The 14,311-nt window shown below is 38.2% G+C and overlaps 1 protein-coding gene across 1 annotated transcript in view; it reads left to right on the top strand.

Annotated features, from left to right (window-relative positions):
* The window catches only part of LOC124622322 (exosome complex component RRP46), a 40,979-nt gene extending 32,263 nt beyond the window's left edge, over positions 1 to 8,716 (top strand). Inside the window, exons 4-5 of the mRNA XM_047147997.1 lie at positions 8,226 to 8,366; positions 8,445 to 8,716. Coding sequence (XP_047003953.1) covers positions 8,226 to 8,366; positions 8,445 to 8,630 — 327 coding nt within the window. The 3' untranslated portion in view covers positions 8,631 to 8,716. The remainder of the gene's footprint in view (positions 1 to 8,225; positions 8,367 to 8,444) is intronic.
* The last annotated feature ends 5,595 nt before the right edge of the window (positions 8,717 to 14,311 follow it).

The raw sequence follows: 14,311 nt of genomic DNA, 5'->3' as shown, positions 1-14,311 counted from the left end.
CATTTATCCCACTATTTAAAATTTTACCGGCACATTTGTATTTGATATGACTTAACGTGTAACACACGCTAAAAAAAGACCGAGCTTCAAGTTAGTTTTCATATTTAATGTTCTTTCATAGATAAAAAATTATGCAATCGATGGCAAAAAGTGTAAGTGACCTTCAAAAAAATGTGCATAATGTGTTACTGAGCAAAATCACAAGTCTCTTCATGCCAGAACACTTCGACTTTTCTATGCAACTGATAATCATTTTGGCACGATTTTAATTGCCAAATTGGAGCCTGTTAGTAGGCCTACGGACTTCCTATCATTGTAGGACTAATAACAGTGGATGCCAATAGACGATGCAATTCTCGTTCATACATACACATCTACTTACGAGTTAACTGGTGTAGAAACGCACTTTGAGCGAGCACTGCCTACCTTCGTAACGTACGCGCCGCGGCCTGTCTTTCTCATAGGCCTCGTGCTCTGAATAACTGCCGTCATTCACTAGCGAGATCACGTGACATGAGCTATGACTGGCTGACAAAAGTGCATCGCTCAACGCAATCTCTATTTTAGAGTTTCGGAAGCTACCGTGCTGTAATTTGTGGAATTTGTGTGTATACTTTCGCAATACGAAAATAAACTCTGTGTATATTGTCTCGCATCAAACAACTTCCCAAACGCATTGTTTTTCCTGGATTTCGTTTCCTAAAGTGCTGGGACGTCCTCCACCGGTATAAGACCTTTACGATTCAAAGGACTGATAGGTTTCACAGCTCCGAGGGAAAGTATACTGTTACTTAACACGGATGTATTTTCACCCACTTTATACGTAATTTCATCTGGGAGAAATTGTTTTTAACCGGGAAATCCGGGAATTTTTTTTCCTTGTCCACGTAGACACCCTGTTCTTAAACAATGCATTTATATTTGTCTTACCAGTAACTAAAAACATATTTACTACATATTGACACTCTATTCTTGGTCTTGTGCTGTTGGCCTTCCTTTGTGACTGAAGACACTGTTTTAATTTTATCCCGGGAATTTGTGGATCACATGTGATTTGCCTTCCTAATGAATTTTTAAAACAATGAAAGGTCCAGGCTGGAATATCAGCAATATTACAGAATGATAGATTTCTACTCACTGTAAAGATGGCACATTCAGTTGCAGACAGATTCCATGAAAAGACTGTTACATGTAAGCTTTTGGCTGAAGCCCTCTTCAGAAAAGAGAAACACATGCACATTCATGCAAATGATCGATACATCTGGCCAGTCTGGAGTGGCTGGAGGTAGTGGTCATGTGTGTGTGAGGTGAACTTGCTTGTTTGAATGTGCACATGTTTCTCTTGTCTGAAGAAGGTTTTGGCGAAAGCTTATTTGTGACAGTCTTTTCATCATGCCTGTCTGCAACACATGTGAGTAGCAATGTAGCCTTTCTTAATATTGTTAATGACATTTTAAGCAGCTTATCGTACTGTTTGTAATGGGTTTCTGTAGCTGAATTGTGACTATTTGTAGTGTTCTGATATAACATGATACCCTATTAGTCAGACACCTAGGTTACATGTTAGTTCTAATGGGAAGCAACTTTTAGAGAGCATGAAAAATGTGTTGAGGAAAGCATTATATTTATTCTCTATGTTATCAGCACTATAAACATGCTGCCTTTTTTCTTCTTTAATGAGGTTTGTAAAACATGTCCGTTCCCACTGGATTAGCATTTGTAAATAGTTTGCAATTATATTTAACCTGTCAACCTGCACAAATTCCTTCTAGTGTTAACATTTGGGCATCATGGTCTGAAATGCCTTTTGCTAATGGAATGGCCCTCTAGTAATGAAGAATGAACTTATAAAATTGATACTAAGGTCACCAAACACTACTAATTTTTGTTGCTTTCTATTAAGTAAACCAAGAACCCTCCCTAACTTGGACAGAATGTCATGAAAACAGGGGAGGCTGACCGATGGATAACTATAATCAAACAGAGTTTCACTAAATTGAGCTGCTCCTGCACAACAATGACAAGTTCTGTGCAGTGCTTTGATATATCGATAAATGTAAATGAAATACCATTTTTCACGTACATGGCCACTCACCAACCTGCAAAGATCTTCTTGAAAAATAGGCAGCTAATCTCTATTCTCATGTAGGAGGCCTCTCAATTGTTACATGGTTTAAATGGGGTACTCTAATGAGCCAATATCATTAGAGATAACATCTATAAGCAGTTCACCAACTTTGTCTCTAATACTCCTATGCTTTGGTGAAATACGCTATTTGCTTCACTACTTGGATACCTTACCATTTTTGAAGGTGGTTTCTTTGTGGAGAGACTTCACTTAAATGGGATACCTATCAGCTGTGTTACCAATTAGTACTGGCATTTTCTCACGAGGGATACTATCAACCTGTCAATACATTATCATTATAAGCTTTGTCAACCTCCTCATCCTATACTTATTCACATGCAGGCCATATCTTCTGAAACTCAATCTATCGACAGCCTCAACTGGCACGTCTGCAATTTGAACTGTACCCCTCGCCATCAGTACCCTCTCAACCCCTATGTTAATATACCTAACAGCCATATAAAGATAAGGCTGATCATGATACTGAAACAGCTTTGTGAGGTGCACATTTGTGCCACCGGTTCGTGTAGCTATATTTTCCGGGCTGTCACAATCCTTGTTACTATCAAGACCATTCCCAGCTTTATCCACAGTCACTGTCTGATCTGATACTGTGTTTTTAAATTCCCACATAACTCCTCTGTGTTATCCATCGACTAAGCCAACCCTCCACTAGGTTTCACAGTGCCAGTGACCCAGTACTCACTCCCTAGTATTTCCTGCAACTGTTGACCTGCACCTCTGCCATGAGAACTACCTAACAGCAGAACCTTCTTTTTTTCTATTGTAATTGACAATTGTCTTTGGCTTATTAATTGTTGAAGTGTGTTGCATGTTTCTGCATCTAGAGCTACAACAGACTCTTCTCACTACACTCTTACAGTTGGTAAAATCTGCTGGTGATACCCAAAGTGAAATCATCTCCTAGCAACCTTATTACCAACTGCCAGTTCACATTCCTCAGCATCCTTCCCCCTCTTCAGCCTATTAAGTTCCTCACTTGCATTTTATAACTGCACCTGAAGGGCACAGCTCTCGCTTCTTGTCTAACTATATATAATTTTGGGATATTGCATTTGTATGTCATCTGTTCATGTAATAAACACCATATTACTAATAGTTTTATTTCCATATATTCTCTACTAAAATTAATTTTTCTGTGTGCATGCCATTCACCATAATTGTTACTGAGTCAATCTTTATTTATGATATCTTTATTTATGCAGTCTCTGCCAGTATCAAAATAACTGAATAGCTTCAGTAAAATAAGAAGTCGACATTAAGATTATCACAGGTATTTTTAAGTGATACAACAAATTTGTGCCCAGAGACTTTTTGATGACATGGGCACTTGAATAGACAGCCGAAAAAAATGTCAGAGTACTGAATTCTTATTTTAAATATCCTTTCTCAAAGGAAAATTGCATGTGTATTTATTTATAATGTGAAACTTGACATGTCGTAGTGAGGAGATACTTGTAAAAGATGAGGGAATGTTAGAAACATCATAGCTACTGCCCATTGTCAACCATGTGTTGTCATCCACTGCCTAAGGCATCTTTTTATGTCAGTATGAAGGATTGTAAAGTTATGACACTACCCTTGGGGTCACTGTTGTAAGGTTTGTTATTATGCATAACCTACCTCATAGTATCAACATTTGTGATTTACAGTTAGAGTAAGTAACTAACATGTCAGATTAGTGACATATTAGTTTTTAACACTGTTGTTGAATTTGTTAGTGACCGTAACCTGAAAAACATTTCTTCTAAACAGTAAATTTCGTACCAGATTCTCCTGTTACTGTAGTAGATTCCTTGTTTTGGGTGTTATTCACTACACTTCTGAAAGGCTGCTGGTAATATTAGTAGCATATCAGAGCTATAAATGAGAAGAGGATCACTGTTCTGTAAAATATTACACCAGGCACAATGCCGCCCCATTGTGTATGCTGTTCTCAGCCACTGAGTGAGTTAGGTGCTGTTTGTAAATATTTGAAATCATCCAGACTATTGAAGAGTGATAGGAAGCTGCTGTGAATGGGTGTGTCAGGAAGGCTACCAAACCACGTACCAGAGGCAACAAAGATACCTCAAGTACTATCCTCTTCTGTGGATACTCTCTCTTTTGCAGGACATGCAACAGGATCTCTCTTTAGTTGTCCACTTGGGTTCGAGTGGCATGTGAATAGTGGGGTCAAGGTGTCCTACACAGGAGCGATAGGGACTAAATAGATCTTAATGTGTACACCCATCCTCCTAACCAACAAGTTCAAGATGCTGTTTTCCACTGAAAAGTGTCTTGTCAAGGGCATACGGACAGAAATGGGTAGGGGTATGTTAATCGGGGGCAAATGTAAGGCAAATAATGGTATCCTGTAGGGAAATAGTAGCAAGGGACGGGAAGGAACAACAGGTGCATTCAGTGTGTATGTCTTGGGGCCTCATTCATCATGTTGGCCATTCCAGCACCCATCAAGGGAGCAGGGTGTAACTAGTTGCAGATTGTGGTGCACATTGGACAGACGGTGCCTCTCACTTGGGCTACAAGGTATACTTGGATCATTCGAGCAGCTGGTATGTAAGGTTGAGAATATCAGTCTTGTTCATGGAGTTTCAGTGAAGCTCACACTCTACAGATTGTAGCCTGCTGATTCTGAATCGAGTGGAAGGCCCACATGGTGGGCTGTGACTTCGTATCATTTGGCATAGAGTTGAGAAATACGAGGTACCCCTAAAAGAGTCAGATGCACACTACACATTGGAGGCTGCTACTGAGGTACTGACTGTGGAATGCATACAAGTGTTTTTTAGATTAGGTGACACTCTATGCAGTCCAGAAAACGATAACTGCAGGAGACCTAGAATTAGCAGTACAGGATGCATAGATGTGCTCCCCACAGGTGACAATATTACAGTCGTAGTAGTGAATTGGCGGAGCATCTACAACAAAGTGCCAGGGCTTGCAAAGCTCCTACAAAGCAATGAAGCTTACTAATAGTTGGTACAGAAAACTGAATAAAGCTTGAAGCTTAAAGCTTGAAGTGTGCTCCCCACAGGTGACAATATTACAGTCGTAGTAGTGAATTGGCGGAGCATCTACAACAAAGTGCCAGGGCTTGCAAAGCTCCTACAAAGCAATGAAGCTTACTAATAGTTGGTACAGAAAACTGAATAAAGCTTGAAGTGGGAAGAAGTGTATATTGAAAGGATAGGCTAATGGGAAATACAGGTGGATGTATTTGTAGAAATAGACAAGAAACTCATATCCATTTAGATAGAAATTAAAACTTCATGTGAGATTACTTGGGCACAACCCAATATCAGGTTGACATAAATTTATATTCTGATCTTTCTATAGACCACCAGACTCACTTCCCAATGTCACCAAAAACCTGATAGAAGAACCTCAGTTTTCATTTACACAAGTTCCCCGGTTGCACTGTAATCATTGGAGGACCCTTTAATTTGGATAATTACAATTTTGTTAGTGGACAGGATGACAAAACATCCTGTGGAACAGTACTGAATACCTTCTCTGAATATTATCTAGAGCAGATGGTTCAGAACCCAACTCATGATGATATCTTAGAGAATGTCCTCAATGAAACTGGTATCAGTGATCACAAGCAGTTGTAGCAGCAATGATTACCAGAGTACAAAGTGCAACTATGACATGTAGAAAGATTTATATGTTCAGCAGACTAGATAAAGAAGCTGCTGTGTCACATCTCAGTGAGGAACTTGACACTTTTATCTCAGGAACTATGGTTCAAGTTAAAAAGACTGACATGTCACTGGATTGATATGTACCCTGTAGAACAGTTCATTATGGGAGGGACCCTCTTTGGTATACATCACTTTAAAGAAACTTGTAAAGAAACAGACTACTGCGTAGTAGGTGTAAAACAAAGCATAGGGCGATAGATCAAGAAATGCTGAACAAAATGTGTTTGGCTGTCAAGAGGGCAATGTGTGATATCTTCAATAACTACTGGAGCAGAATAGCTCTCACAAAAACTAAAGAAATTATTGTAATGTGTAAAGGCCGTTAGTGGTGCCAGTGTTGGTGTCTAGTCACTAGCGATTGAGACAGGAACTCAAACTGAGGGCAGCAAAGCAATAGTAGAAATTGTTAACTCCATTTTCAAATGTTTCTTTCAGAGGTAAATCTGGGAGTATTGCCCTAATTTAATGCTTGTACCACTGCAAAGATGAATGAAATTAAGTGTTAGCTTCAGTGGTGTTGAGAAAAAGCTGAAACTGTTAAAACTAAATGAAACTGCAGGATCTGATGGAACCCCTGTCTTAATTCTGTACTGAATTTGCCCCCGAGTTAGCTCCCTTTTTAACTTTAATCTACTAAAGATCTGTCAGACAAAAACCCTTGCCCAGTAGTTACTAAAAAGCATAGATCACAGCTGCCAACAAGAAATATAGCCGAAGTATCCACAAAATAACTGTCCAGTACCCTTGACATCCATTTGTTGTAGTTTCAGAACATGTTCTGAGTGCACATGTAACAAAGCATGTCGAACTGAATGATGTCCTCTATGGCAGCCATCATAGATTCTGAAAACATCGATCATGTGAAATTTATTTTTGTCACATAATATACTGAAAGCCATTTATCAAGACAGTCAGATAGATGCAGTACCTATCAATTTCAAAAATCATTTGACTCATTACCACATCTACACTTATTATCAAAAGTACAACTGCATGGGATAATAAGCAACATTTGTGACTGAGTTGAGGATCTTTTGACAGGAAGAACAAAGCAAGTTATCTTGGCTGGAGAATCTTCAGTTGATGTAGAAGTGACTTCATGTGTGCTGAAGAGACGGTGTTAGGAACCTTTCTCTTCGTGATGTATATTAATGACCTTATGGGTAATATTAATAACAAGGTCAGACTTTTCACCCGTGATGCAGTTATCTGTAATGAAATACTGTCTGAGAAAAAGCTGTGCAGATATTTAGTCAGATCTCCGTAAGCTTTCAAAGTGGTGCAGAGACTGGCACAAGTTGCTTTAAATGTTCAGAAATGAATAAGTGTGGACTTAAAGAAATGTAGTATACTGAGATCACAGGATCCCTCAACCTCAGTTGGAATCCTCCAACACATGCAAATACCTGGGTGTAACAATGTGTAGGTTTATGAAATGAAACAATCACATAGGCTCTGCCTTAGGTAAAGCAGATGGCAGATTGTAGTTCATTGATAGTATAGTGAAGAAATGCTGTGAATCTGCATAGGAGACTGCATACAAATCACTTGTGTGACCAATCCCAGAATATTGCTCAGGGGTGTGGACCCTTACCAAATAGAACTATCAGGGGATATTGAATGTACACAGAGAGAGGCAGCATGAATGACCACAGGTTTGTTTGACCCATGGTAGAATACTGAAGAAACTGAACTGGCAGACACTTGAAGATAGATGCAGGCTATTCCACGAAAACCTACTTAGAAAGTTTCAAGACCCAAGTTTTTAAAGTGATGATTCTAGGAACAACGTACAACCCCATACATATTACTCCTGTAGGGATTGCAAAGATAATATTAATTTAATTACACCACACACACACACACACACACACACACACACACACACACACACACACACACACACACACACACACACACGCACGCATGCACATGTTTAAGCAATCGTTCTCTCCACACTCCATACATAAATGGAATGGGGAAAAACCCTAATTACTGGCATAATGGGGTGTGCCATATGGCATCCCCTTCACATTAGTTTTCAGAGCACAGATGCAGAAGTGGATGAAGATGTTTGACAAACTAGATCCTAGGTTCTCTGCACAACAGTCATTTAAGCTGACCATTCAACTATGGAGGTGGGCTTATATGAAATGATGCACCATGTTGTGTTACGATTTGGCTAACCAATATTACCTTCTTACATTGCCAGTAAGGACTTATTACATTCACAATGGTATTCAGAAATTGTAACAAACAGGGTTAATTTTGTGATTTTTGGTAATGTTATGTTGCAGTTTACTTTTGAAATTAACATTTTTAACTTGTGTATATGCTTGATGGAATTTTAAGAACATATTGTTTTTCAGTTTCTTGCATGTTCCATAAATGCTTCATGTCTGGCTCTTATGAACAGTGGAATTGCAATGAGATTTTTAGTAGCAGCAGTGAATTGTATGATAGATAAAAGAGATGAGATAATATTAGATCCATCAGATTTACAATCAAAGGTTTGTATTATTATTATTATTGTCAATACAGTTTTCTAATTTTTACGATTGTAAGCAACATTGTCTTTTGCATTTCAGGACAGTAAAGCATCGTTAACATTCGTGTTTGAGAGTCAGAAGAAATCTGTTGTTGCTTCTCACACAGAAGGACATTTCAGTCAGCTGCAATTTCAAGAATGCCTTCTCAGATGCCGTCATGCAAGTGATGTCTTATTTAAACTCTACCGTGAAATTGTGAAGAAATATACGAGTATGATTTGCTAAATTAATGAGATTGCATTTAGTATTAATTAATTGTCATGTAAATATTTTACTTAATTTGAATGAAAACTACAATCCGAACAAGCAAAATCTGTACATTTTACCTGACTTTTTTTCATTCTTTCTTTTTTTCATATTGTAGTGTAGATGTAGAAGAAATAGGGGATCCAGTATTAGAATCAGAATTTTAAAAAGCTTTTGAAGACTTTAAGCTCAAATAAGGCAGAAGGGAAAGATAAAACATTCCACCAGAAGTTCTAAAATCATTGGGGGAAGTGGTGACAAAAAGACCATTCATGTTGTTGTGTAGGAGTATCAGTCTGGCGATGTACCACCTGAATTTTGGAAAAACTTCACCCACTCAATTGCAAAGAGCTGGCAAGTGCATGAATTATCACACAATCAGCTTAACAGTCCATGCATTGAAGTTGATGACAAGAATAATATGTAGTAGTATGGAAAAGAAAATTGAGGATGTGTTAGATGGCGATTCGTTTAGCTTTAGGAAAGGTAAAGGCACCCAGCAAGCAGTTCTGACATTGTGGTTGATAATGAAAGCAAGACTGAAGAAAAATAAAGACACGTTCATGGGATTTGTCGATTGACAGTGTGCATGCAAACTGTTCAAAATTCTGAGAAAAATAGGAGTAAGCTGTAGAGAAAGACGGATAAGTGTACTAGAACCAAGAGGGAACAATAAGAGTGGAAGAGCATGAACGAAGTGATAGGATTAAAAAGGGTCCAAGACAGGCACATAGTCTCTCACACCTTCTGTTTCATCCGTACAGCAAAGGAGCAATGACAAAAATTAAAGTTCAAGAGTGCAGTTAAAATTCAGACTGAAAGGACATCAATGATAAGATTAGCTGATGACAGTGCTATCCTCAGTGAAAGTGAAGAAGAATTACAGGATCTGCTGAATGGAATGAACATTTTAATGAGTACGGAATATGGATTGAAAGCAAATCAAAGAAAGACAAAAGTAGTGAGAAGTGGCAGAAATGAGAACAGCAAGCAATTTAACATCAGGATTGGTAATCACGAAGTAGGTCAAGTTAAGGAATTCTGCTACTGAGGTAGTAAAATAAGCCATGGCAGATGGAGCTAAAACATAGTAGCACTGACAAAAAGGGGATTTCTTTCCAAGAGAAGTCTAGTAACATCAAGTGTAGGCCTTATTTGAGGAAGAAATTTCTGAGAATGTACGTCTCTGGAGCACTGCATTGTATGGTAGTGAAACATGGACTGTGGTAAAACCAGAAGAGAAGAGGATCAAAGCAAGTGAGGTGTGATGCTACAGAATGATGTTGAAAATTAGATGGACTAGTAAGTTATGCAATGAGGAGGTTCTCTGCAGAATTGGCAAGGAAAGGAATATATGGAAGACACTGCCAAGAAGATTGGACAGAATGGTAGGAGATCTGTTAAGACATCACGGAATAACGTCCATGGTGCTATTGAGTGCTGTAGAGGGTAAAAACTGTAGAGGAAGACAGAGATTGCAATACATCCAGCAAATCCTACTCTGACATGAAGTGGTTGGCAATTCGGAGAAAATAAGTCAGAAGACAAAGACTCAAAAAACCTTAGTGTTAAGAGACAAAGCACTTCCTGTGAAATAAAAAGTATACATATGCACACTTATTTTAGTTCCAAATCAACACAACATTACCGTAGTGGAGACATATTATTATTCTGGAGCTGACAAACAGATCTGCTTATTCCAGTACATTTGCTACACTGTTATTGTATTTAAAATGTACTACAATGGTTAATAATCATGAGAAAATAGCAGCATTTTGTGCTGAAAACAATATAAAATATGTAGTTACCACCAAGATCAGGCATGGTGAACCTGTGGCACGCATGTCAGCAGTGGCATGTGACCAAATAATTTGGACATAGAATTAAATGAGGAATTTAGGTAGGCCTACTTAATTGAAATAACTTGTTTGGTATCAGAGTTAATCATGGATGGGCTGTCAGTGCCAAAGCACCAAGAAGTTGTAGATGACAGGTCTTCGCTGTAGCTCACTCCCTGTCAGTCACAGTGTACTCAGCTATATTAGTAATAATACACAGTCAGTTTACATAGGTTGACAGTTGTTCAAATGACAACTACCGCCATCCATCAACAAGTATCTTATTGCCAAATTGTCATGGTGAAACATACTTCATCCATTTGTTTTCGTTTGTTGCGCACTTAACGTTGTTTCTTGCAATTACACATAGTTAGTATCGTTCTTAAACTTGAGAGTATTATTGAACGTGGCTGTTTTGGCAAAGAAACTAAAAGCACAAGATAAGTGTAATAAAGAATTTGAAATTTGGTGGACTGACAAATGTGGCTTGATTAATGATAGAAATGAAGTTGTGTGTGTTTCATGTCCTCGGACAGTGGTGTGTTGAACATTGTCTGTAAAATGACTATGAAACAAATCACAATAGATACTTGTGTGGCTGTTAGCAAGTCACTTATTGAAAAATAGATAGATGTAAGTAAAATTGTTTCACTCACAACTGATTGTGTACTCAATATGATGGCACAAAAAAGAAAAAAAAAAGTATTTTTGATTTATTCTAAACACACATTGGATATTCTGTTCTTGAATTCCATTGCATCACACATCAGCAAGTCTTTTATCCCAAGTGTAGTTTCAATTTCTTTGATAATATAGATATAGTGGCTGTAGCTGCAAAAATATTGAACCTTTTATTGTCGCAAGCTTTTAATAAAAGAAAGTTTGAAGTGTTGTTAGATGAAGTCAGCTCAGTGTACAGTGGCTTACTGATGTGTAACAATGTTTGCATCTTGAGCCACATCAACACTCTTCAAAGACTTGGTAATTGTTTGGAAGAAATTGGACTGGTTTTACAAAATGGGAAATACTGTGCAGTATTCACAGGTAATGAATGTTATGTGGCATACATGTTTTTTACAGACGTGTGTGTGCTTTTCAATGAGACACAAATATAGCAATTATTGTTATGGTAGATCTCATTTGCACTTTTGAGGCTAAACTGTAAGTTTTAATAATTATGATGTGTTCAAAAACTACACAAGCATTTCCAAATTCGAAAATATTTACCATCGATTTTACATGAAGAGAAAGCCACAAAGGAACTTTTTTTGTAACACATTCTTCAATCGAAGAATTTTCATCCAGGTTTTATCTGTTCAGAGAGTTGTTGGGAACACTAAAATTTACTATGCATCCAGATGTGATTTAATTGGATAATCTGAACTTTTCTAAATTTGATTGCTTGGAGACTGAAGAAATCAAAATGCTGCTGATTGATTTGAAATTTAATTCAATATGCACTCAAAAATTTATCAAAATAAGGAAAGAATTGGAAGTAAAGAAATTAGGGAGACTATCAGGCAATGTGAGGAAAAATGCCGACATTAAAATTATGGAAACCTGGATTCAGTTCCAGGGATATGTAGCTGCCTAAAGAAGCTAGTGTTTGCTATCTTGACAATATTTCCATGTACCTATACCTGTTAGTTACTTTTTTCTTAAGTGAATAACATTAAAGGCTCACTAAGAAACCATTTGTCAGAAGACTGAAGTTAAATTTGGATTCTGCTAAAATTTACAAAGTAAACTATTTGACATTGAATTTGCAACAGTAGAAGTCACATTAATTTTTCTTTCATTTAGATAAACTAAAAATGTTTCTTTTTTTATTGCTGTAGACTGGATCTATTTGTGGTTGCATATAAAGAGTATTAATAAGGATTTTTATTTTTTCTTAGTAGAACCCAAATTTCTATGCACTCTCAAATCTTAAAACATGTATGCATTCACACAGTGTGATATGTCTAAACAAGCACAAAATAAGCAATAAAAAAGTGATATGCAGTTCAAAAATTTAGTTCTGTGATTAGTGTGCTGGGACACAGTGGCTGTTTTGAACATTTCTTTGGAAAAAATCACACACAGATATACAGAGGTTCAGCATCCGTGACCTAGATATATTGTGTATAAACCTGCATATTTCATGAAACAAAAGGCAATAGTCCAATGTAGTTTATTTATATGTGGATTTCTACACAAAGGCTGCTGCTAAATTAACACTGTTATTTCACCACATTTGTATGTTAGCATAATAATCAAGATAAGAATCAAGGACCCACAACCTGAGAACTAAGATGTAGCATGAGGAAGATAATATGAGCTCATTGTAATTGCATCAGTAGGAAAACTGGCAGGAGAAAAATTGTAAAATTAAGAGCGTGCGCGCGCGCACACACACACACACACACACACACACGCACACACACATACAGAGAGAGAGAGAGAGAGAGAGAGAGAGAGAGAGAGAGAGAGACTGGTGTAGATATTTTATGTGACTGTGAGTGCTAAGTGGGAAAACTGCCATAGAAAAGCGACCTGTAGAACACTTTATGGGAGCTGTAGCAAATGGTTTCAGTGGGGGAATTGGGGTGTGTGTGTGTGGGGGGGGGGGGGGGGATGTAGTGGGAAGAACTCTGTGGAGATCAGTGATGTTTTCTCTTGAAATATGCAGCACAAAGAGATTACAAAAGTAGCAGGAAAGGAAAATCTGTGACCTTCAGCTATGTTTGGAAGAAGCTAAGAGAGATCTTGTGAGGATGAAGGGTGGCAGTTGGGACAGTGGGTGGTTGGGAACTGTTGGTTGGTAAGAAGGCGAGTTGGACAGTGACTGTCTGACAGTTTTGATATGTAGCAGGTGCCAGCTGCCAGCATTGAGGGGAGGGAGAAAGTGTCAAGATAATGTAGAAATAGGAAATGTACAAGAGACTGTGCCCATGAGTAGGAAGGCAAGGAATAACACTAAAGTTAGGAAGAAGAAAGGAGCTTTCCTGTGTGAGATGTAAGCCCTCAATTACATGAGAAGTGAGGGAAGAGTATCAGGTCACCAGCATTTTCAAGCTGAGTGCTGGGCTGAATCAGACGATTGAAAGTTTAGTGCCATTGTGTAAGGATTTCATAAAAAATGATTATCTAATGACAGTGGGAGGGGCAGGGAACAGCCAGGATAGAGACACGATGTACAACATATGTGGTGACCTGAGCAAGACAGTGTCCCTACCTGGCAGCATCAGTGTGAAAATGGTTGAGCTGTTCCAGCAGCGTGATTGGCCTCATCTTGGCAGTGCTGTATGGTGAGTTAGTGCAGAGCTAGAGATGGTGCTGATGACTGCTGACCAAATGCATAATGTACAGGTTCTAAAGGGGACTGTGATAAGATGGGGTTACAGTAGCTATGGTCTGCACCTCAAAAAGTCTTGGAAGGAGAATTTCGGTGGAGTTAATTAGTAAGAGATCAGGTGGTGGGTATGGGGCCACACTTGGTCAAACACGTGTTGTCATTGGTAGGACTACTATGCCATTTTTTTGGGAAAATGATGACACCAGGCTTCCCTCCCATAAGTGTCTCAACCAGTTTAGAAATTTCTTCAACATGTACTCTGAAATTAGAACTATCACACCATAAAGCACATCAACAGTTATCAAAGAGAAGAAGAAATCGCAAGGACAAGCAGCACAGAAGTTTTCTGAGAATTATGTATTGTTTATCAAAACATACAGTATATAGAAATTAAAGTACACAAGCTTGAAGTTGAGTGACATTCTTTGAGCAGCACAGTGGTATGCGCTGGTGTAGAAATTGGAGTATGACATATAGTGCTATTG

The sequence above is a fragment of the Schistocerca americana genome, chromosome 7 (assembly GCF_021461395.2).
Source record: "Schistocerca americana isolate TAMUIC-IGC-003095 chromosome 7, iqSchAmer2.1, whole genome shotgun sequence".
NCBI lineage: Eukaryota > Metazoa > Arthropoda > Insecta > Orthoptera > Acrididae > Schistocerca > Schistocerca americana.
Note: the sequence above shows the minus strand (reverse complement) of the source record. Positions and strands in the feature narration are given on the sequence as shown.